Below are 25,948 nucleotides of genomic sequence, written 5' to 3'. Positions count from 1 at the left end.
GAAGACATTTTCAAGTCCCGACCCGAAAACGCGTGCACAAAATATCTTTTTAAGCCGAATTTTGGTTACCTCGAAGTAAAACGCTCGATCCCTTGGAATTTGAAATATCAGCCGTGCCATGAGAAAACCAACATAGTGGCTTTGCGACCAGCATGGATCCAGACCAGCCTGCGCATCCGCGCAGTCTGGTCATGATCCATGCTGTTCGCTAACAGTTTCTCTAATTCCAATAGGGTTTGAAAGCGAACAGCATGGATCCTGACCAGACTGCGCGGATGCGCAGGCTGGTCTGGATCCATGCTGGTCGCAAAGCCACTATGTTGGTTTTCTCATGGCACAGCTCATATACGTGTAGCGAGAAGCTCGATTGAATCGGTCAAATTTATGAATAATGAGCGTAAATGTACGCAATCGCAACTTCTAAAGTGCCATATACAACAGTTTATTAGGTTAGGTTTATAGCAGTCATTTCTAAGTTCGATATTCACCACCTTTTTTTTAAACATTTCAGTATTTACAAGTACGGTACCTTCTAAAAGACTGAAGGTGAAAAAAAGCAAACAGAGTCAATTTAAGAATTTCCGTGTCCAATTACCGTCAAGTAATTGCACTGCAGTTATTACTGAACTGATCATTTCTCCTGGAATAGGTTTGACACTGAGTAAAGTATCACCTCAAGAAATAAAATGGTCAATATAGAATCCATCTCTCTAATTAAAAGAAATAATCATGTCGCACGAGGGAACATTTCAACAAATTCCTCTGAAAGGTGATTCCGTATCGAAATCCTTAATTAATCGATGTTAGAGCACTCATATAACTCACGATAACATGACACCGACTGCACCCGAATCACTAAGTTTTCTTGTCCGTTTCTTGAATATGTTTTACATAATTATGTTGTTTTTTTTTCAAATGGTGTTGCTTCAATTTGTTATGTTATAAGCTCAATATATTTTGCAGAGAACTGGTATTGTTTGCCTAAAAATTGGAATGTAAATTTCTTTAAATGTACGAAATCAAACATTTCATTTAGTGCACAGTTATGTACCTATATGTTTTTACATTAAAACTCGTACATGTTTCAAATTCATGGATGATTTTACCTTTTTATTGAAATTTCAAAAATTATTCTTTAAGGAGGCAAGAATGTAGATTCTACTAATATCAACTGCCGTCAAGCCAAAGATTAATAATTTGTAATTTGTGTGTCTGAAAACTGACCATTTAAACTTTTTCTGTCATATATCTAAGCTAAATCCAGTATATCAGTTTTGATATAAAAGTGTGCCCGTTAAGGTACTGGTCCCATATTTATAATCGGCAATTTCCGTGCAATCACGTATCATCGTATGCTAATTCAGCATCCTTCGCCCGTAACAAAAAATGCTTTTTTTTTTCAAAACAAACGGAGAATACCGAAGTTGCGTACAGAGATAACTCGACCGAACGGAAAATACGGATTTTCATTATATGCCTACTTCTTTAAATCGCCTTTGAAAGATAAAATCACCACTGAAGCAGTATGTTCCTCAAGAAACACAATCCAGCCGCAATAGTTGCTGAATTTGTTGACTGGACAATTGATTGTTAATTTTTGTTCCAAGCTGGTCTGTCAACACAACAACGTGTATTGCTGAAAACTAGCACAGAGCGAGTTCTTTCAAAACGGATCGAAGCATTTCTATTTTGTGACTGAAGAACTATTTTCGTTTATGCTGTTCTTGCATAAATGTTGTCTTTGAGGTTGTATTCAATGTTCCTGAATTGTGAATCACTGAAAGAGATGTTACAGATCCTACAAACAAGTGGCTGTCAACTTGCATTGAATGTTCATGTCTACCGTGTTTGAATAACACGAAGAAAATCCTACATATAGCTTATTTAGATTTAATATTTTCTGACCGATTTCATGTCTTAAAAGTTGTTGAGGATCCTACACACAAATTGTCTGTTAATTATCTTGCATTTAATGTCGTTGATATATCTATAAACAAGTTGCTTCTAAACTTGTATTTACTCCCGACTTCTGTATTTGCAGAAATTACAAACACGTTTTTTATCAACGTGAATTAAATGTAACCGCGTCTGCCGTGTCTGGAGAATTGTTGAAGATTTTACAAGAACGTTGTCCTTCAACTTGAATTTAATGTTTTATGACTTCCTCAGAATAAGACAGGTAGTAGATCCTACAAACACGTTTCCTATTAACTTGAATATACTGTCCCCGCCTCTCAATTGCCAGTAGAAGAAATCTTGAAAATCCTATAAACACGTCTGTCAACTTGTATTAACCGGAGGACTCGCAGATTTCTGAGAAGATGGAGTGCTGGTTGGCTTGGAACCATCTGAAAGTAGGAATATTAGGTAAAATTACATTATGCGTGTTGATGTTATATTTAATGAAAATACAAGCTAAAGAGCCCACATTGGAAGAGCCCGGATAAGGCATCTGTAGATACGAGCGTCTATTCATAGGTCTAAATGTATTGCAAATTGAAACAGCACAGCAAAGCTGTCTATACCGACTGCTTTGCACACATGTTTGACAGTAGATATTAGATTCATTCGAATTAATTCTTTCTTTTAAACAGGACGTGTGTTTCCCAATTTTCATCTGGAATCAATACCTTGTTGGCAAAGCAACCACCAACAAAGAGCTTCTGCTGGTCAACAGCTGCGAAAGGTTAATAATAGTACTTATTTACCTCATGTCCTCTAGCGAAGTAATCAAAGCACCCTATGAATAATAGCAATCCACGTATTACTAAGAACTGTTGCTTAGCGTTACATATTTGTGATTGCGGGTATATCTTTCTAGAGACAGTTCCTATAAAAATGACATGTCTGGGGTAGAACTTTTATGACAATGTTTGGTCTTCATATGTCGCAATACATTTGTATAGATCTTGTACTGCAGTTCTTTGGCTGAATATCTAGTTTCAGAAAGCCGTAAGAGAAAATATTTCATTGATACAAATAAGCAAAACCTAGCTTTGTCTGGTGACATTTTCAGCTTCTGAAATATCTAAATATTTTCAATAGTGGTATATCAAATTTAAGCCCACAGGACGAGAGTTAATGCGAAGGTCAGCAAGCAATTGTGCTCTTATTGTCGGTCATTTATGCAACCAATTCTGATGGCTCTTGAAGATTTATATTGCCTTTAGTCTGCAATATGCTAGAAATGCATGTTGTCGATTTACAACATATTTTAATTAGCTCAACACCATCAATTTGCACAATGCAATTTATACAGTTTAATCTAGTTTTACATTAAAACCTACATAAAATATCTATCTGTTCAGCCATATAATCTGAATTAATATTCCTTTGGTATGCAAGCACGAGAGAATTTTGTTTTTATTATTACTATTACTGCTAATGTTACAAACATTTATTAATAAAACTGAGCAATTAATTTTTTATTTAAACTTAATTGTCCATGTCAGGATTTCAGGAAATAATTGGGACATGAAGGACAGTTTAATTGACTCAGTCAATACGGATGCATAGTTGGATCAATGAATTCGGAAGAATACGTTTGAAATGATGGTCAGTACAGTACAACATATGGTCTTCATATATTACAGTATCATACTTGCCTTATGCTCCATAACGGTTTAGGGATTTTTACGTCAAAAGTCAATGTCACAGTCACTTTCAGACTGAAAGTGGTTTTCGATGAAAAACTAGAGAATGCTTAGGCAGCCAACTGTTAAACTATGACTCATGTTGTTTATGGAGTACATTCTTCAGTGTGTTACTCGCTATACGTACCATTATTTTTATTGCCCCATATTTCAAGCAGGTATTTCAGGACCTCAATATGTTTGCTGTACTCTAGAGTCTCGTCGTCGGAGCCGACGGATGAAGGACATAGAAGGACAGGACCTAAACACACTGCTAACTGTTCCAGTCCCATCTTGTTCTTGTCACTGTGGGCCGCTACTTCATGGAGATGGTTCAGCACCACTGACATCGTCTCCTGAAATTTACAAAATTTCGGTCAGCTAGTAATCGCTAAAAATGTCAACTAAGCCGGGTTTTTTTTTCTAAAATATCCCCGATATACATGTATAAGAATAATAACTGAATGAAAAAAAGAATGATTTGCCACATGTAAACAAGAAGCAATCGAAAGTGATAACGAGTATAAAATCCTAGTGTAACCGCCTCGATAGCCTAGTGGTAGAGCGTCCGCTTCGAGTGCGGGAGGTCGTGAGTTCGATCCCCGGCCGCGTCATACCAATGACGTGAAAACTGGTACCAGTAGCTCCCTTGCTTTGCGCTCAGCATTAAAAGGGAAACTGGCCTCTTCTCTCATACCCTCGTGGCGGTGGATTCCGTCAAGAATGAGGTGTCGAGAGGGATTAATATAAGTTTTAGAACATGTTTCACAATCGATCTAAAATAGTATAAACTAAAATCCCAGTGTCAAAATAGTACTGTACAAAGGCTGCACTTTATGCCAATAAACGTACGTTCAAGACATTCAGATCTCTCTATAAAACGTTTGACGTCTCTAGAGAGTTACATTCCTCTTTAAAACTAGACAAACGAATTTATTATTTTCAAGTAAGTTTTTGTGTGTTTTAAAAGTGGTTGGGTGCAAAAAGTAATTTACTTTAACAGCGATAATGTTTCTTTCCTAGCTTCATCCCATTCTAATTCGTCTGATGTTTAATGTAACATATGGTCTGAAGACATATCGGGGAACCAGGATTCAAATCTTTTATGTGAGAATGACTGGATTTCATAAAACCACCGGTCTACCATAGACCAATGCATATGACTTCCTGACTTGAAGGAATCTAACCCTTGCGTAGCTCGGTTGGCAGCAGAGTGGTAAGGATACATGCTTAGTGATTCTAAAGCAACGGCATTTAGCCAGAAGGCATCGGGTACTCGGAAAATATATATTTATATCTAATCAAAGTTGACATCCTTTGTTTAGATAACTGATGACATCTCTGTTTCGACGAAAAACGGAAAAAAAATATGTGAGAACTATATGACAAGAAATTACACGGATGACCTGATTATAAACCACTACATTTTAGGCTTTAAGCCACAATCCAGACAATGATCTGTCTAGTAAATGCCTGATGGTGAATGTTGATGTTACTCTGTATCAGTTTACTATAAATTCGTAAAATTTCGCGGGTATTAAATTTGTTATTTTGACCAAAATTGTTACTTCGTTGGGATCTGGAACCGTGGATTTCCTGTTTTGAAGAATAATTTTAATGAATATGTATTTTCTTTTTTCGTTGATATTAATTCCGTGGATTAGTGCACCCGTGAAATCCATAAAAATTAATGACTGTGACTAAAAATAGACCTGGAGCACCTATGATAAATTACAGACTCATATATATAACGGATTCAAGCAATTTGAATAATAAGTATCTTTAATGTGTATATTTTGTAACCATAGTAATCCTAACATTTACCTTTAGTCAGTATATTATACACTAAATGCGTGCGGACGTATTTTTGCCGTGCGCTCCGACTGATTTATCATTTCCTGACATGCGCAGAAGACCGCCTCAGGTCTGCAGTGAGCAACATCTAAAATTAATATTATTACGAATAGTACAAGAATACTTTACGAAATTGTGCTCTGTTGTAGGTCGTTAATACCATTCTCTAGTGTTTCTGATACACCTTGCATTGAATTGAAAAAACATACGGAGTAATATTGGCTGGTCTACAACAAACTCAAATATTTAAGTTTTTTTTTTCTCCAATTATTAAAAAGCAAGATTCACTTTTCATCTACAATGAAAGTCGTGTTGGTGTTCTCATATTTAATAAATCGCAAGTTGACGCTGCATTCCTCGAGTTTCAGATATTAATCTTAAATGAAGACACTATTTTCTAAGTAAGTAAAATATTACATATTTGGAGAAGGCATAATACTGTGTGTCAGTTAAAATATGGTCTGAAAACTGAACTAAGAGAAACAACTCTGACACGCTAAAACGGAAAACATTTGTGATCTGTATGGCTTATCTCCCTTTCATTGCGGGTGCTATAAGGTTGATCCACCAAAACATACTCACAAAAATCCCCAGAAACTTTCTTTTCAGCAGAGAAAAGTTCATAAGCTGCTCACAGTAATATCACTGCTACATTCGTAATAATAAAAAAACGGTTTCTGATCGGCATTTTTTTAATTAATCATGACCGTATGTAACATAACTGTATGTCTTCTAATGCGATTGAAGCGTAACTATTCCCAGTTTTCTTAAGAGCCTGGAATTAATTTGTTTTTCTCCAAGCTTCCATCAAATCTATTTTATAGAGAATTACCCTCAATATTTTGAAACAAATCAGATTTTATCTTCATCAGTTACATGTAAGACCTTCAATATTGCGCCATATTATTGAATTTCAAGAATGCAAGATTAATATTAAATTACTTTTAGAGGCAGTTTTAAAGGGACTCGCTGAATCAGGTCTATGTCAGAATCCGAAACTGGGAAATATAATTATGTAACTATAAATATGCATTAAAGGTAGTTAACCAGCTTTTGATCAAGTAATGTATATTTTTTCAACACTTTAACATACGAACATTTACACTTATTTATGTTCACTGAGTCCTTAATCCATGTTAAATCTTTACTGGAGATGTCTGTAAAATTTTATTTTCATTGTTTCCCAACCAAGAAAGAGTTATTTTGATACAAGTATAATAAGCCTTGAGAAATGATATGCATATTAGAACCATTGCATTATATTTGACAAAGGCTTGCATTTACAACCCTATATTCAGCAGAATTTCATGAGAAATGCAAGTTAATTATTACCTCCATCTGTTTTGCATATTCTGGTTTACGCGGAAATAAATCAATTCCGAAGTTACCCAAAGTTTTAAGACTTGCATTTAGGTTAAGATGTTTGAAATACCTCGATGTCTATCGTATGGAAATATGAAGGTAGAAAAGATGCTGAAATCGAGAGAAATATCATTTTAAATGTTTACATATTGAAGGGAAGGCGTTGTAAATATAAAGTTGTATAATACGACATACATTAACTGTATGTAATGGATCTTTTTGTTCCTTTAAAAATATCTTAACAAAATATATGAAAAGTGAAAAAATATCATAAAACGTTTCTTCAATGCGAATGACCACCTTTTGATTAAACAGTGTTAACCAGAGGGTTTTTTGTTAGGAAATATCTGTTTACAAAAAGTACTCGTCAAGTTTTAAAGTGTAATTAAAATCTCTGTATCGATTACATTTTTAATTTCATTTCTTTATAGCGCCAAATTGTGAAACATAATTCACGCCCATTTATATTTTTAACACCATACAAACGGATATCTTTCGAATCGATTAAACGACACTGTAAATGGAATGCGTGGGAAGATGGGAAGACACATCAAGAAAAGTGAATCCGTTTTAAAACGGCATTTAATTTTAATGACAAGAAATCCTCAACCCACATCCTTCATATAAAAATCGGAAGTTGCATAAAAGGACATTATTTTCTATAACTGAACAGATTGGATCCCGCGGAGACTCGCTTCTATATCAATTAATTAAGTACTAAGTTAATGGCAATGATCCTTGTGCAGCTTCCTCGGACTTTATACTGTGTTTGGGTCTAATATAAAATAATTTCCCACACATTTTATGTTGCTCTTTTTATCATTTCTGTTGTAATTTACGATCGATATTTCTGCTGAAAAGTCAACGACTGCTTGTGTGAAGAGAAATAAATCTAGTAAATAATTTTTTATGCATAGCTAGTTTATAAACGCCGGAACTTAGCTCCAATCTAGACAAGACGGACAAACGCACCAGTAAAAAAAGCAATTTCAAAATGGGCGCCATGAAATATTTATATACAAATGGCCTTTTTCAAAAGTACAGTGTAAATTGTTTAAAATCTTCGAAATTGCACACCATTTCGAATATATCGAAATATTTTTATTTGTAAACCGTAGCTATTTATAGATTTTCAAGTTGGTCACTAACACAAACTATCTGAATAAGAAAAGAAACTTGTATGGATACATTTGAAATAAAATACTTTGGACATGTACCATTTGTATATGCATTATATATGTTTTGTTCTTGCCTTATTAAGTTGACTAAAATACGAATGCGAAACTATAGCGAATGGTAGATGAACTGCTGGGAAAACTGCGTAAACAGAACTGAAAAAGAAAACACTGCGAAAACGGAACTCTCTTAGTCAAATTGCCATGAAAATGATGCTCATTTAACCAACTTTACCAATCAAAGAATCCCTTAAAGGTCCATTACTAAGGGAAAGTGAGTTGGCAATTTTTTTCATAGCCAGTGCATAGACTTCTGCAAGACACTAAATAATGAAGATTGGCAGGTCAAAATTTACAGAAGGTCTTTGGAACTCAAAGAAATGTACGTGTATTATGTTAAAATTTCAATGAATCGACAGAATGACCCCCCAGGTCTTTTTAACTTTCTTCATACTTCATAGAAAAATAATTGTACATATACTGCGATTTATTTCGAATTTCTACATACCAACTTTCATTTTCCAATAAAATGAAATAGTTTCTGTGCTTTTTAAAAGAAATTAAAATGTTCACTTTCCTTAGTATTGGACCTTTAAATGTTTATTTTTAAATAAAATGAATAACGCAATATACCTGATTGGATTTTGGAAGGCACTCTAGGATGCTCAACATAAGTTTAGCACTGCCATCGGGATCACTCGGTAGGCGAACACTGAGGGCATCCAACATCATCTGGTAGAGGGCGTTGGTCACCAGCGGCTCCGATAACTCCCGAAAATAATCTTTGAGAACACCTGAATTAGATATAGCAATCAAATCAGTTTACCATAAGCAAATATTATGGACTGAACTGTTGTCTTTCTTGTAGCAAATTTTACTCTTTTTAACGGATGCTTTATTGCTCTAGCGGTTGTTATGGCATAAGTCTTCATAATAAGCCATTGCACGTTTGGCAAAAGGACTCGTCTTGCGTCCTAACAGTAAAATCTGGACGTTTTCAGTTGAAAATTCTAAACAAGTCTTCTTTTGTATAGAAAAGATATAGTTTTTAGCATGTTATGCATATGAAAAACGTTGAAACCCTTACACGACTGCTTAAAATAAATCCGACGGTCCGTAGCTGGTCTGTGTTCAACACGTTTCTGCTAGGCAAAAATCAAAACTAGGAGAACAAAATTGTGAAAATTACAAGCTGACACTCTTTGCTTTCTAAAAGCATTGATTGCATACACAGGTCTGACTATATGTCTTATAATACCAGAAATGACATTGCTGTAGACTAGAGATATGAAGCGAAATACAACTGTAGATATACTTTCTTGCTACAAGACGTATTGTGTATGTAGTAACTCTAACAGTTCCTTCTATGGTTTTTATTTCTTTCCTTTTTAGCTTGACTTTTTTAAATGTTTTAGGTATTATTATAGTGGAGGGTTTGAAGAAGTCAAGTTGTGCTGTCTTTGGACAGTATGTGGTTTTTATGAAATATTATTTCTTCTGGTTACCTCTTTCTATAATACTGTATTACAGATATTATAACCATCTTGGTAACTAATGTATATTGTTTGAGAGGATGGTGTTAATCTGTTTACGCCTGATCTGATCTGGTGTAATAATTGACTTTTTAGATTCATTTCTTAAGTCGTGCACCTTTGTGCCAATATCGCCGATCATCTTTTATTTTATTTTCTTATGGCAGATTTTAGGCTTATTAATGTTAGCAAATTAAGTCAAGATTAATACCATCAGCTCAAGTTTTAACTTTAGTTAGATAGACTATGCAATATTGTTGTAAATACTATTATAACAGTCTCTTATAATTCTATCTTTGAATGGTCTTGCATTTTTAAATGTATAAATACTGCTGTTTTTATGAATGTATATGCAAGAATGAGACTATAATAAAAAATGTAGTAATATAGAACCAAATTATTGAAACAATTTTTCAAGGATAGAAACACATTAAACAAAGTCTATTGATTTCTAAAGCTTTCAAATAGTAATATAATTTAAATTTATATGAATTTTAAGAAAGTTTTCATTTACATCAATAACTGAATTTTCAAGATGTTTTTGTTGGATTTTCTGTTTGTTTTTGTATCTGTGATTTCAAACCACAGTTTGAATATGGTTTGCGTATTTATGATTTACCATTGCTTCACTGCTTCCAATCTTTTTGTTAGTTTAATTATTAAAAAAAAAATAGAAAAAGAAAAAAAAATCGACGATACAGTTTTAAGACATTATATCTTTCCTTGTTTCTTGAAGTGCAAATGTCACATTTACGAACAGGTGTTGTAATGCTTAAAACATAAGATTAATAAAGGTGTAATCTGTAGTATGAAAGCCTAACAAATGTTTTAATTATCACATTGCTTATAATTAACATCTAGTGTCAATGTTTTAATTATCACATTTGCTTATAATTAACATCTAGTGTCAATGTTTTAATTATCACATTGCTTATAATTTACATCAAGTGTCAATGTTTTAATTATCGCTTTGCTTATAATTTAAATCTAGTGTCAATAGTAAATTAATGTAAACCTCAAAATTGTCGTTTACATGCGTTCCTTTAATTGATTCATGCCGCACATTCTAGTGACCCAAATAGACAGCCCAGCGGGGGAAATAAGCTTCCAAAGTTCTAGATTACGTGTTTCGTGAATTCCAGCATTGTTCAATTAATGAAGTTTTCCATCAATATTTAATCACAGTAATTTGGCATTTGCTATTGTATTCCCTGAAACACCGAACTACTGCAATTCTCGGTTCTGCGGCTGGATCAATACACAAAGCCTAGCTTACTGATAATTTCTACAAAGTGATAACCTAAACAGTTCCAGAAACACATTTGTTGTCTTGCTTTTATGAAAGAAGACAAAATTGGTACAAACGTGTGTATAACATTTTGTAATTTAATGCAATCATGCTAGCCTAGGAAAGCTTAGTGTGTGCTGTGTGTTTTGTCAAGAACCAGTAAGCCAAATCCCTAGAAATATCGAAGTAAATGACGCAGTCAAAAAAAAAAATGTTTATAAGAGGTAATGAAATGTGCAATATCTCTCATTTCCGCAGCCAAGCACTAGCTTAAAACTCTAGTGTACAGCAGCATTGGACTTCATAATTTTAAATGACGTAAAAACGTACAAATGCGGGTGCATCGTATTTTCTTTTATACTGCAACCGGCACTACTTTCTGGCCATACCAGTGATTTGTCGTACTGATTTACCGATCACGTTTGACAATTCATTGGTCGGCTTGAAGTTGGCCAGAAACTTTGAAAACTCCTCATAAGCTTTCGTTAAATCTTCGTTTACTCTTAGACCCTTGAAGGGAAAATAATAAACGACATAATAGCAATGGTAGCAACATTAAATCTCCATCGATCTAAAATGTTTTCCTGTGAAGGATTGCTACCGTAATGCCATATCTGAAGTAGATTCTTAGATGGAATCCATACAAGAATAAGTTGGAAATAGCGGATAAAAAATTATATGCCATTTCCTTGTCAACAAGAGAAAGATAAAGAAGGGTCATGAGGTTAATAAAGACGTTTATATTGCAAATCAATTTCTCTAGTCCCTCTGAAGGAAGACATATGTTTAAATGAACGTATAATACTAAACTATTCAGATGTATGTATCTTTTAACTATATTTAGAATGCCAATAAACCTATCCACTTTCAAATTTCTGAAGACTGAACACCACAAAATCTAGCTGTTCTTTATTTTATATAATAAAATTCACCTACTTGATAACGCTTATCGACATTTTCTAGCATAGAAACAAGAGAAATCATTCTTGGAAGACACTTGGCCCCTACTTTTCTCTCCATCTTATGTCAATTTTATCATTTTTAATGAGGTAATGGTTTATTCTGCGAAATGGGTCTAGCTATATGTGGCAGTCTTGTGAAAATTGCCAATTTTCTAAAGAATATGAGCCGTGCCATGGGAAAACCAACATAGTGGGTGTGCGACCAGCATGGATCCAGACCAGCTAGGCTCCATGCTGTTCGCTTTTAAAGCCTATTGGAATTGGAGAAACTGTTAGCGAACAGCATGGATCCTGACCAGACTGCGCGGATGGTTGGTCTGGATCCATGCTGGTCGCACACCCACTATGTTGGTTTTCCCATGGCACGGCTCATATATTTTCCTGAGACTGTTACATTTGGAGCAGCAATTTAAGTATTTATTACGTCATTTTCACACTGTTAAATTCTTTATTTAGTAAATAACCTTCTGAATTCTGAATATGTTTATATGTTTCTTGAGACTGAGATGTTGACAAGGTGATTTATTTCGTTATAGCTGAAAAAAAAGTAAAATGATATTTTACAGATGTGAAGCTATACAGTTCAAATAACAGTCTAGAAATTTAATAAATCCGCTATTTTGTTTAATGTTGCCATGGAAACAATACGGATGCTATCTGAGTTCAGAAATGTCTAAGTTTTAAGCCTATTTTTAAAATTATGTCGCTTCCTTAAGTGACCAAAAAAGCTCCTCGAGACAAAACGAATATTTTAAGATGAAACTTTCTAGCTTAGGCGGTATTGATGCACTGCAGATCGATTCCTTTTCTTGCATATCTTAATTTTCAATTAATAGAAGAGATTAAATAAAATCAACGTTTTCCTTTTTAGCATATTTTTATTATAGTAGCGTTCATACATTAATTACAGCATGAGAGTCATCTTACACCTCAGGGTGTAAGACGAGTTTTACCAGAACCGGAAAAGACACGGGAAAATTCGGTCTGGCATGCAAGAATAGAACAATGTTGTCTTTCCATGTAACAATACATGGTATATAGACACTCCTCGATATAATTAAGGTTTGTTGTGGTTGCCTGTCTAGCTACTTTTAATCAACAACTCCATGTTTTATTGATATATTAAAGAATCGATCAAAGATTACGTCCATTCATTTTAACTTTATACCTTAGATCTGTAATATTCATTTGCAACTGTATAGATCTACATGTTGTCACAGTGGTCAACATCTATGTATATATCAAATATAAATAAGTTTGCATGTGATACTTAAATCCAACAGATTTTTTACTCTTTTTTTTACGATTTTGCATTACTAAAGTAGTGAATACGTGTATTTGATAATGGTATACATTTCAAATGACAAACACATTGGTCTGACAAAAACTGCGACAACGCATCGTTGGTCTTTTATACAGTTATTTCTCAAAAAGACTTACCTGTAACAACATGGATATCAGATACATTATCAGGAGACAGGTCCACATTTGCAGAATTCTTCTCGAACGCTTCCCGTAGCTGCGCTTTCCGTCGCGATGACCCACAAAGTCTATATATTCCAACAACATCCAAACCACGACGTTCAATTTCTTCTATACTTTTCACAACCAAGAGAGGAATGTGCGAACTTCCGGGTTCACGTTTTATCACGGTATCCAAATCCACACCAAAAACTCCATCACTTTTCACAGAAGGTAATCGTTGTAGAATTTCTTTGGGTTCTTTATAGAGAACAGTGAGGTAAAGAAGTCCTTTGGGTTCCATTTTAAGAGCAATTTTTTTCTTCCTACCTGGGTCTATAAATCCGGGTAAAAATAAAGACCCATGGAAACACAACCTATGCTTATAATTAGGATCCCAATTATAAATTAAAAAAGACACGTCCCTTGCATTTTCTAGATCTATATCAAAAGCCTCGTCCCAGTCAAAATTGACTGCACCCGTCCGTATCATTGTTCGAGCTTTGTTAATAGAATCTATTGACACAACGCAGTACAGATCACGTAAGGTCATCCGAGCACACTTTAAACCTTGACCACATAACACGTGCACACATAAAATTCCATCATGCCCGTTTGCACGAGCAAATTCATTTCTTTTCTTCAGATCAACTTTATAACAATCAAAATCACCATACGCGATCTGCAATGGTCGCTTTGCTAATTGCAAATCTCTGAACCTACTGGCGGAAGTTCGAGTAATAGTTTTGCCATTAGTATCTATAGCTTTACTAGCCTCGGCGTTTGACGCCGAAGTAATTGAGGTAGATGTGGTTGGGGGCACTTTTTGCCCCTTCGATGAAGAATGCATATGTGGCTTTGAGTATCTCGCTTCCTGAGTGGAGGGGGGTTCTATCGTGGCGTATGGTTCCTCCATTTGATATGTTTTGTACGACAACAGACAGTCGGCGCTATGCTTTCGAAGAAGTTTCACGTGCGAAGGCGTCTGCGTCGCAGCAGCCACCTTCCGGTTTGGCACGGGGGATAGAGATTTAGTGGCGTAGCTGCTACTTGGAGAGGAATAGATAGTACCATATTCATCAGAACAATAACCCTCAGCTCGAGAATATCCTATAGCACCTGTAACAAATAATGAAAATTTCGGTAAGTAATTATAAGAATATTCATAAAAAAAAAATGAAAACAATGAAAATAAATCGTTCTATCCCAAAGTCCGTCTACATACAAACGTATTTTGTTTCTTTATGGGTGGTGGTATCCTAGAGCATACAAGCATCCAACTGTCCGTCCGTCCGTTCGTCCGTTCATTTATTCGTTCGTTCGTTCACTCACTCACTCACTCACTCACTCATTAATTAATTCGTTCGTTCGTTCGTTCATTCATTCATTCATTTTTCATATAAAAGAACCATATGTCCACACTATATATATATTTTAGCTGTATTTCTTTCAGTCACTACTTTTAAGATAATGTTTTAGGTGCATATGGATATGTGCATGCATGTAGCAACTATGGAAGCCCTGGAGGGATAATTAATTTCCGTACTTCCCACTTCTGACTTCTAACTTTTGCACTTCTCACTTCCAACTTCTTGACTTCCTACTTCTAACTTCCACACTTCTAACTTCCGCACTTCTGACTTCCAACTTCCTGACTTTCGACTTCTGATTTCCAACTTCCACACTTCTTACTTCCGACTTCTTGACTTCTTACTTCTTTCTTCTAACTTTCGCACATTTGACTTCTAATTTCCGCACTTCCGACTTCCAACTTCCACACTTCTTACTTCCGACTACCAAAGAGAGAAAGTTGGAAGTCAGAAGTGCGGAAATTGGAAGTCGGAAGTCAGGAAGTTAGAAGTCAGAAGTGTGGAAGTTAAAAGTCAGAAGTGCGGAAGTTAGAAGAGGGAAGTAAGAAGTCAAGAAGTCGGAAGTAAGAAGTGTGGAAGTTGGAAATCAGAAGTCGAAAGTCAGGAAGTTAGAAGTCAGAAGTGCGGAAGTTAGAAGTCGAAAGTGCAGAAGTTAAAAGAGGGAAGTAAGAAGTCAAGAAGTCGGAAGTAAGAAGTGTGGAAGTTGGAAATCAGAAGTCGAAAGTCAGAAAGTTGGAGGTTAGAAGTGCGGAAGTTAGAAGTCAGAAGTGCGGAAGTTAGAAGAAGGAAGTAAGAAGTCAAGAAGTCGGAAGTAAGAAGTATGGAAGTTGGAAATCAGAAGTCGAAAGTCAGGAAGTTGGAAGTCAAAAGTGTGGAAGTTAAAAGTCAGAAGTGCGGAAGTTAGAAGTAGGAAGTAGGAAGTCAAGAAGTTGAAAGTGAGAAGTGCAAAAGTTAGAAGTCAGAAGTGGGAAGTACGGAAATTAATTGTCCCTCCAGGGCTTCCATAAGCTACAGATGTAATTCGTAAACGTCAGCCTTTAACTTTAACAAGCGAAATAATGATTTCCAATTTGTCCTTAGCGTGCTTAAAAGGCCGTAAAATTCATCCGTAAAATTCATGTCAATACATAGAACTTCTCTCAGAAAAAACATGCCTGCTGTCGCTCAATAATAGTGCACGGAGTTGACATATTCGTCAGCAAATAATTCATTTGTGTTCTCAGCAACAGTGTTCTTTTATACACTTACACCTATACCCATAATTCCATGTCCAATGATGTATGGGCGTCTGTGTTCTTTGAATATGGCTTTCCTGTTGGCATTTTGACTTTGTTTTCTTTCTTGTTAGTGTGTTTTTAAACTAAATGTGAAGCACAGTCAATCGTGGTTTATTTTCGAGTAAACCTTCAGCCAATATTTGGTAAAAATGTCCATTTTTTATCAAGCTATTTATATATTTTCAAGGTCAAAAAGTGTCCGACATAAATTTGTATTACAACTATTTAATTAATACCGGTATTTATTTCATTTTTATATCTACATCAGATTTAACCTGACTTGAAAAATGCAAAATATTTCTGTTACATAATGAAGTTATAAATTCAGATGTTTACACCAGCAGATCTAGTCATTATGTTGTTGACGGAAGACAATTATTTTTAGTTTTTAATCATACATGTCAGCATGATGTAAAAGATGCTTTTGGAAATTCTTAAGAGAAGAGACCTCAGCTGACTTCGAACCTGCTACCCGAGGGCTGCTTACCCGGCACCTTATCGATTACACTATGATGCAGCATTACTTGATAATTTCGTATGCACGGGAAAAATATATGAGCCGCGCCATGAGAAAACCAACATAGTGGGTGTGCGACCAGCATGGATCCAGACCAGCCTGCGCATCCGCGCAGTCTGGTCAGGATCCATGCTGTTCGCTAACAGTTTCTTCTATTCCAATAGGCTTTAAAAGCGAACAGCATGGATCCTGACCAGGCTGCGCGGATGCGCAGGCTGGTCTGGATCCATGCTGGTCGCAAAGCCACTATGTTGGTTTTCTCATGGCACGGCTCATATACAAATAAGACATAAATATTATAGCTCAGACTTTTCAATTTGTATTAAATTCGATGTGGGTACAAAGGTCTGCCATTTCATTAGGTCGTCTGCTGTACAGACTACAAATCTGACACACGGTTTAAAGATGAAAAGCTCTGAGAAAAGAGTTATTCTGCTGTTACGACGTTATTTCATGGGAGCCATTGTTAACAATATATTTGTCCCGAATAGTAATTATTGATACAGCTCTCCGAGTCTAGCCTGTCTGTCATTATGAAGACAACATGAATAGAGTAAAAGAAATTTTATAGACATAAGTATATAGAAAGATCATCTTGAATGTATGGATCTTGCAGTTTCAATAGAATAAATGAATGTATAAAAATGGTACGAATTGCATGGAATAACGTTTAGCCAATTTATTGCCCAGATTTCATTAAAAATAGCTAACACATTATACCAGGGTGAGGGTTCTCATATGTGAGGAGAGACATAACCTTGATTTCAATTATAATCGTGAAGGGTTAATGGTGGAGTTCTGTTCGTGGTTGTGAGAGGGGATAAGGGTCGTGGGCAGGGCGTAGGTGGTCAGCACTGGTGTTTTTTTTTTTGGGAAAGCTAAAATATTACACCGTATAAAGACACAAATGGCAATCAGAAAGTTTCGCCCTTATAAAGTTTCAAACAGAACATACGCAATTTCATCTTACTATACTAAACGTTATAATTAAGGCGGACAAACTGTTAATTTTAGAGGTTGGACGAAGAGGTTGAGATTCTACATGTATTTGAAGTAATACATCTCAATACACGTAAAAAAGCACAGTCTTATTCTCAAAATTAGGTTTCATCACTTAACTTTATCGTAAATTTTGAAGTAGTGGTGTTTCTTACTTATGTCATCTACGACTGGCTGAAAATAATGAATACTCGTTCGTCCTGTTTTCTACATAATTCAGCTAAAGTACAAAAGAAGGAACAAAGCTTATGCTGGCGCTAAAGTGAGTCGTACATTCATATGCTAACCAAGATAAAATGAATACATTACTTAGAATAATTGATAATCTAGCAGACTGTATAATGAGTTCTAAGCTCTTTTACTTCGGGTAAACACTATTAGAAAATGTCAAAGTACTTTTCATTCACAATAACACATACATTTTAAATAACGTCAATGGCTAAGGACATTACAAGAGAGCGTTGGAGAAACGCAATTTCATGAGACAAATTGGTCGGGTTCAAATGTAGGGAGGGATGGATAGACAGTCAAACTAAACAATATGGTTGACATGTGGTTTTGATGAAACAATGACCATGTGTGTCTGTAAATGCCGTTTCAAATAACTACGAAATATTGCTAATTTCATGTTGCCGTAAAATGTTTTAAATAACCTTACTTCGAGTGTATCGTATGACGTAAACAGACTTCTCACTTTATGAATTTATTCTTACAACAAAGAATGTATTTGTTTACTTTCGTAACGTTTGATTTAATTTGATTTAATGAGCAGACAGAAATCTGTACTCCGTAAGAACGGAGTCGTACCATTAATGAAAATATGATTTATGGTCGTGAGTAGAATAACGTCATTATAACGTCTGCTAGTTATAAATCAAAAGCACAGAATTATCATAACCCTGCAATTAATTTCAATTTTTTATGATGTTACCGACCTTTTCTCATAAGGAAAACTCACAGACTTGACGGGGTTCTGTGGACAAATAATACAATATAGACGATAAGAGACGACAACGATATAAAAGTAAATGAAAAGAAAGTGTTTAGCAGTACCTACTGCTGTTAAGACCTAAGTACTGGTTTGTCAAAAGTATGGACAAAAATTATATTCCACCAGACATTCAAAAACGATGAAAAATCATAAAACACAAAAGAACTACCAGAACTTTATTGTTTAAATTTTATATAAAAGTTTTGTGGCAATGTTTTGCAGGTGAATTTTTTTCAGTGTCATCTTTTTAAGTATGTCAAAATTTACTAGGAATCTCATGAGAGATACAAAGCACTAAAATCAGCTTTACAACGTCATTTCCAGACGTATCTCACAAAACAAATGTATAAGATTTTGTAACAAGTAGGAACACTTACAAAATATTTAAAGAATACATTACTTATACAGTATTAATAGCGTGGAATATAAAATAAAGCTGAAGCCTTTTACGTAACAATTCTACTGCGTGATTAACCCCGTAGATACAATTTCCATCATTTGACAGAACACAATCGTTTTTTTGTTGTTGTTTTTTTTCAAAAGCACTGACTCAAAGATTGTTCATTCTTGTTTATTATTTCTTTGCTAAAATTCACCGTCGCACATTTTTAACTTTAAGATCCAACTGATTTCTTGTAAAAAAGTACTTTCCAAATTTCAGAAATCTGGATGCTTGCCATATCAAAGGAGTGACCACATCATAGTGTGAGTTCTTATCCAAAACGTTTTTGCTTAAGTTTGCAAATGTTATTGTTTTGTTTGGTGTATACAGTTAGGCAAAAGACTAATGTTAAATATCTAATCTCATATGAATTATTTCATGTCAAAGAATACCGACTTTAACGCATTATTCAGACGCGTAAAGAAAATGAAGAACAGCAATGGTACATCTATAATTTTTAAAGAAATAAATGCCTTTCTATTGCTCCGAAAAAAATAATCTGCTTTTTTTGGGGGGGAGTGGGGGGGTCACACACAGACATTAATTTTGTTCCTCTTTTTCATCAATGATAACATTTTACTGTTGCAAATATTTTGAACTTGAGCACATGTCTAGACATGCTAGTTTGAATCAACAATCCCATTCACAAGATACTATGACGTTAACAGTTTAATACGATTTTTTTAAATTCGATTTTCTGTTTGAATATTATTGCCAAGGTTTCACGAAGGAAATAATTTCCATACGCGTTGATTTGTCACATATGAAAAAAATAACTGTCTGAGTATATGCTACAAATGGGTCTTGATTATGAGAGTAGAGTTTAAAAAAACGGCATTGGTGTGAATGAAACTCATGAATCATGTTTGTCAAATCTGAAGAAACTTTCTATAAGTTAATGCCAAATTAATTCGGGTAAAGAATGTACATGAATATTTATATAAAGGAGTATTTTGTAAGGTTTAATGCTACCAGAGTAAAAATATTTTTAGAAAAGTTTAACGGCACATGTTCATCATCTACACAACAGCTTTCCTCAAAACGGAATGACCATGTTCAACTTTGAGATATATGTCAACAAAAAATCAAACAGGCGGTTGGTCTTCTTTAAAGTCTTGTCTCTTCCGACGAAAATAAAAGTTTCAGTAAATCAGTTCCCATGTAAACATGGACCAACACGTACCTATGTTTCAAGATATTTACTTTTTTAAATCAAAGTCCTGTATAGATGGAAATCCTTTTAAACTTTTCAAAAGAAAAGACTGGAACTACAGTATACAGAGAAAATGTTAATAAATATTTTTCGAAATAATTGTTAATAATTGCATCTCAAAGAAAAATCACACAGACGCACACACGCATGAACACACGTACACATTTTTATATTTTAATTAAATAATTTCAATAGTATTGCAGTTATATTTGTTCGTCACAAAAGTAGGAATGAAGAACAAAGAAAATAAAACTTGACTGTAACGTTTCAGGTGGCTAAAAGTATAAGGTATCTTAACCAGTAACTGCCCTTCAAAATTGATTTGTGAAATTAATTATACATACACATCTTTCTTTTTCATTGTCTAGCCATGTAATAACTAAAACTGAGAGAGGTTAATTCCTTCAAACCAAGCCTGTACCATTTTGGTGGTGTCTGCTCTTGATCCCTAAGATTAAAAACACATTTCCTCAAATTGTATGCCTAATGTCATATGACAATCAATTTCAGCTTGACCATACTAGAAATGGAATCTTGAATCATGCTAAGCAAGCATTTCGGTAAGCATATATTCATAGGTAATTCAAATGGAACCAATAAGCGTCTGAAAGTACACGTTGAAAGTGCTATCTTGCAGACACAGTTGTAGCAGACAATATTGATTTGTAATCAGCCGAGCTTCTTGTGTTTGTTATCTAAGAATGAGTCAGATTTCTATATAGGGATTTGTTCTAGAACATGTTCATCTGGGTTTGACTTATCCGCCCACGTGTTAGCCGATAGCTATAGGAGACAAAGATGCCGGTTTAAAGGCACTGGCCTCCACATCGTTGGACAACAAAAAAAGAGACGTTCTTTCAGATACTAGTATCTGGAAATTAATGCTATATTTTTTAAGAATGCTTGGAAACTTAATTACTGACAGACTATATGTTACGGAAACACATGAGAATTAGTTTCGTGTACTACTTTTTACGATGAAAACGTTTGTAACACTTTACATGAGGTAAACTGCCTCGATTATAAATACCTATATTTAACGCAGATTGAACACTAAATCCTCCATAGCGTTATATTGTAACGACAGCGGAAAATTTCTTTATTGCTGCGGCGGTCCAGGTTCAATTCCCGGCGCGGTCATCTTTATTTCTTGATTTGGCATTTTTAAAACTGTTTAGAATTAAAAGCTTATATTCGAATGTTCATAATATGACCAAACTTCAATTTGAAATAAAGATCATTTTTATCCAAAATCTGGAGGTCAGTGCCTAGTTTTATTTACTTTGCATGCTTTGACGCCTGATCCAGTATCTAAGTCATGTCTTATTATTCATGTTCTTCCTAACTGGCAGTAGGAATACATTTACATCTGGAATGTACAGAGAAAATATAAAAAAAAATGAACTGGAGGTCCAAAGTTCGATCTTCGCTCACGTATTCAGACAAACAATTTAGACCCTCCTATTGAAAATAAAACAATTTTTTCTAAAACCAACAGCGTCTGATTAAATCCAAACAGAAGATTAGATTTCAAAGGCAATGGTGAGCTCCGGACTGTCTGGTAATCATATCTTGGTGATATTATTGTAATTTCTATACAGATTTAGAAGCCTGTTGAAGTCTAAGGATTTAGATCTACGGACCGCAAGGTCGGGAGTTCGATTTCTGGGCGAGGCATATGTTCTCCATGACGATTTAATGAAAGACATTGTGTCTGAAATCATTCTTTTTTCACTTCTGATTCATGTGGAGAAGTTTGCAGTTACTTGCGGAGTGTACAGAATCCAGTAACCTGCCGGCCGTTACAAAGCTCAAATACTGTTAAAAACGGCGCTAGTCCCAAAACAAACAAACAAAAGAACCATGTTAGAAACTGAGGAAATTCAGCATACATGCATCAATCTGCAGATATTGTTGTTATTGATAAAACGATTATAGTTTATTGAACCTGATCTTTGCTGATCATTTAGTACTAAGTCTTGATCACATCTTTCCAATTAAGTATCAATACTTATGCAGAACCCGAAAATGTCGTAATTTCTTGGAGAACCAGTGTGCTACCAGTGCTGGCAATGGTTGTTCCATTAACCAAACACCTTACCAGGGGATGCTGTTAGGTTTCTGTGTATGATTTTACATCTTAATTACCTTACAATGTACTGAGTAATGTGACAGATAAAAGACAATCATATGATTTTTTATTTCCAAGGTAACGTCCTCCCGGTAATTACCTCAACAGTAGAGATTGATATATCAACCTAATGACACAGTAAGAGCGGACATGAACATATTGTCCTAATGGCACAGTTAGAATGAGATAAAAATATCAACCTTAATTCAGAGACAGAACAGAGGAAAATATTGACCTACTCACAAAGTAAGAAGAGGACATAACTGGTATTGTGTCATAATTATAACTGAGATGTAAATATGAGGTTCACAGCAGATGGAACACATCCGGAAAATAGTATCCTAACGCCACAGAGAAGAGTAAAAACAAGTCGTAAAAATTAATAGAGTGCATGAACATTTTCGTATTTGTACAGAGGTTTGGTAGAACAGATCTGATTGGGCATTCACCCTGAAAACCAAATGTAACTTTCAAACGTTCTAAAATCCCAAACTGACTTTCAAAACACAAATAATGAGGAGAGTTACTATAGAAGTTTTAGTTAGTATGAACTCATTGTCTTTCTCCCGTAACTTCCGACGAAACGATACAATACTGGTTGTATCGACTTTGTCTTCTCTTTGCTTGAATCTGACCTAACCGAATAATTTCAAATAATTATTAATTCAATTTTAAAGTCCAGCTTGTTACAAAACAGTTGCCGTATGTTGTTATAAGGCAGTGAACCATTAATTTAATAACATTCGACGTTTTTCATTCGAAACCGTTTTTTTCTATATGCAGTTTCAGCCTTCTCTGGATGTTACAGAAATTCATAAGCTCATTGCCGAAAATTAAATCGTACACACTACATTGGCCTACTTCGATTGTCCAACAACTGCTACCCTGGTCGCTATTGAGAAGTTGACGGTCCTCCCGAGTGTAACTTGTCAGCAAATGAAATCAATCATACAACACACTAGTTACTGCCCTTGTGCTGCTATTTGCACAATGGCCAAGCTAACATTGGGCGAGTATCGAATATAGGTGAGACAACTTAGGCAACACCCTTACTTCGATTGTTATCACTAATCAACAAGCTTAGAAAATACTCGCGTGAGTCAACGTAGTCAAAGTTGAGTCCAGTCAGTTACTGTAACAGCAGTTTTTCGTCCAATGTACTAGGAATATTGTAATATTGTGCCATTTACATTTATGGAAATTGACACCCGTGTGACGACTTTCCATTTTTGTATAAATAATATAACATATTGACTGCTGTCAAACTAGTAATAGAGGTTTTGCTCCAATCTTGATACATGCCTTCAAATTCTCTCCTGGAATTGAATGGATTGATTTCATGCTTTGGATTGTCGCTACCATTTACAAAGTAAATAATGCAATTATTTCCAGTTGTATATTCTGCTATAATGTACAATTTATTTTAGGTGATTCTGTATTCGGAAACCAGCGCTTTGAGCTGTTAAATTGCACCCGTCAGATAAGCAAACTGATGCTGCTACGAAAGGCTGCGTACTCGTACTAGATTCTATTCTTGCGCTTAAGCCACTCTCCCTATATAAAGGCAATCTGTTCTTCCTCATTTAACCTGGCTTCTCATATCTTCATCCCGGGGAGAGACAATGTGATATTCTTAAGTTGTTTGCTTTAAATGCTGGATTAAATCAGTTTAGGTTTACTCCATTTTTAAGTACCCAGTGACAGCTATCACACCCTAGCTCTATATTGAATGTGAAAAACTACGTTATGAATTTTCCAATCAAAGGGTGGTATTCTACGATTGTACGTATAAACACAATCATACTCAATATCCATCCACCATTTGTTGTGCTGCAATGTCGACCATAATTGTTTTTACGTAATTATATCCCTGGTTAACGCTATTTGTAGAGTTGTTGGATCTGTTCATGCAAGTTCTGATCCTGACTATGGTAGCGGCAAATTATAACAGAATCCTTAATAGTGACCTAGAAGAAGACACTGTACCAGGACAGACGAGCCTTCCCTTTTAAACGACTGCGTGTAAAATACAAAGTTCTAAACACTTTATAGTCTTAATGATGTCTTAAACAACTTCTGTAACTTTCGAAGCCTTCCTGACCAAACGAAATACCCAGATGACCCAGAAATAACAGTTCAATCCTTCTCTAAAATTAACCGTTTTAAACAAAACAGATGGTAGGCAATGTCAACAGATTGAATATCTAAGAGACATTTCTTGATGAAACCATCCTTTATACCACGTTGTCCCTTACATGCTGTAATTGTCAAACGATGTGTATCATAAAGGCAGGAGAGCTCGTTGAAAACTTACGCAATTAATGGTCCTTACCTGGAAATTGAGCAAATGTTTGTAAAATCTATTTTGGAGGATACAATTTACTGTTAGAAAAAAAAAATCGTTTTATCTTTAGCCAAAAATGTTATAGTTTTGCTAAAACTGGGGTCGGAACCGGCTGATTTTATCACCATAACAACTGGCTTTAGTGCAGAAAAGCAAAATGTTGTGTAAGACGAGCTTTCCAAATCATGATGGCTAATGCGATTCCAAGTTTATAACAAGCCTTAAAATTTTCTGAATCGTTATCATGTGTACAAATGGATATTTTGATTGTTCATTGTAGTGCTAAGGTTTTTAACAATTGTGTGTATAAACTGCACTAGAATTGATGAAACTCCATAAGCCCAAAGGATTAGTAAATACATACTTTAGGACAAACTTTGTGCACAGTTAACAAACAATGGAAGACCTATTGAAATGTTTTTGACAAATAGATTCTCGTATTTCTCAATATTTTTATTTAATTTGATCCAACAATACACATTTTTGTAGCGCCACTATCCAAATTAGTTTTACACGGTCGCCAGTTGGTACAGTTAATATCGTGTATGTCTGCATGTTCCGTGAACAAGACCTTCTCATCTCTGTGCCATAGACGACATGTGATTCTACATGAAGCGTAGCGGCAAAGCATTGTGCCAAAGTAGCCCATTCTCCGCTTATAAGGGCCCCTCATTCAACTCCTTTATGCTGATTGTTCTTGTTCAATTTCCTTGCAAACGTCTGATAAAAGAAATCAACTGTAGCTGCCGATTGAACACTAAACTGTTAAACTGAACAAGAGGGTGGTGCTACAAAAATGATCATGAAACATTTATTTTTGCATCAAAGTCATATAAACATATGAATAGTGTGTATTTATTGATTTGACCAGAACAGACAATGATAATTTTCCTCTCATGTCATTTACATTTCTTTTCTTAATTGTGCATGATTTCTTGTCCTTAAGTATAACAATACTAAGTTCAAGTGCGGGAAAACTTCTTCCGGCAGTCATTAATGACACTGAAATGATAAAAGGTATTGAAATCTAAAAAAATTCGTCATTCTTGCACCCCAACCTTTTGGAATTTATTAAAAGCACAAAGACATAGGCTACATGTACCAAGGCTACACATGGGCTTTTTTTCCATTTTATGAAAACCGCATAAGATTGATCGAATAATAATTATGTACTATGCAAATTGTTAGCTTAAAATCATCTCTTGGCTTAATAATTTACCATCCAATCTAGGACACGGACATGTTTTCTTGCTTCGTATCAATTTAATCTATTTTTCCTGTTTTAATGAAATGAACCCATTCACTTCCCATTGTTATTTGTGCGCCCCCGTACAGTGTCTGTCATGGACCTAGATTGATGTATGAGCAAAGTTTACTCAGTCCACAGGGACAGATCTA

At 35.0% G+C, this 25,948-nt stretch overlaps 1 protein-coding gene across 1 annotated transcript in view; it reads right to left on the bottom strand.

Annotated features, from left to right (window-relative positions):
- Nucleotides 1-327: 327 nt before the first annotated feature.
- Nucleotides 328-25,948, bottom strand: part of LOC123524223 (rho GTPase-activating protein syd-1-like) — an 81,574-nt gene continuing 55,953 nt past the window's right edge. Inside the window, exons 2-5 of the mRNA XM_045302273.2 lie at nt 13,246-14,385; nt 8,657-8,817; nt 3,781-3,988; nt 328-2,348 (exon numbers count right to left, since the gene is read on the bottom strand). Of these exons, the coding sequence (XP_045158208.1) occupies nt 2,281-2,348; nt 3,781-3,988; nt 8,657-8,817; nt 13,246-14,385 (1,577 nt within the window). The 3' untranslated portion in view covers nt 328-2,280. The remainder of the gene's footprint in view (nt 2,349-3,780; nt 3,989-8,656; nt 8,818-13,245; nt 14,386-25,948) is intronic.

This window comes from Mercenaria mercenaria, chromosome 3, assembly GCF_021730395.1.
Source record: "Mercenaria mercenaria strain notata chromosome 3, MADL_Memer_1, whole genome shotgun sequence".
NCBI lineage: Eukaryota > Metazoa > Mollusca > Bivalvia > Venerida > Veneridae > Mercenaria > Mercenaria mercenaria.
Note: the sequence above shows the minus strand (reverse complement) of the source record. Positions and strands in the feature narration are given on the sequence as shown.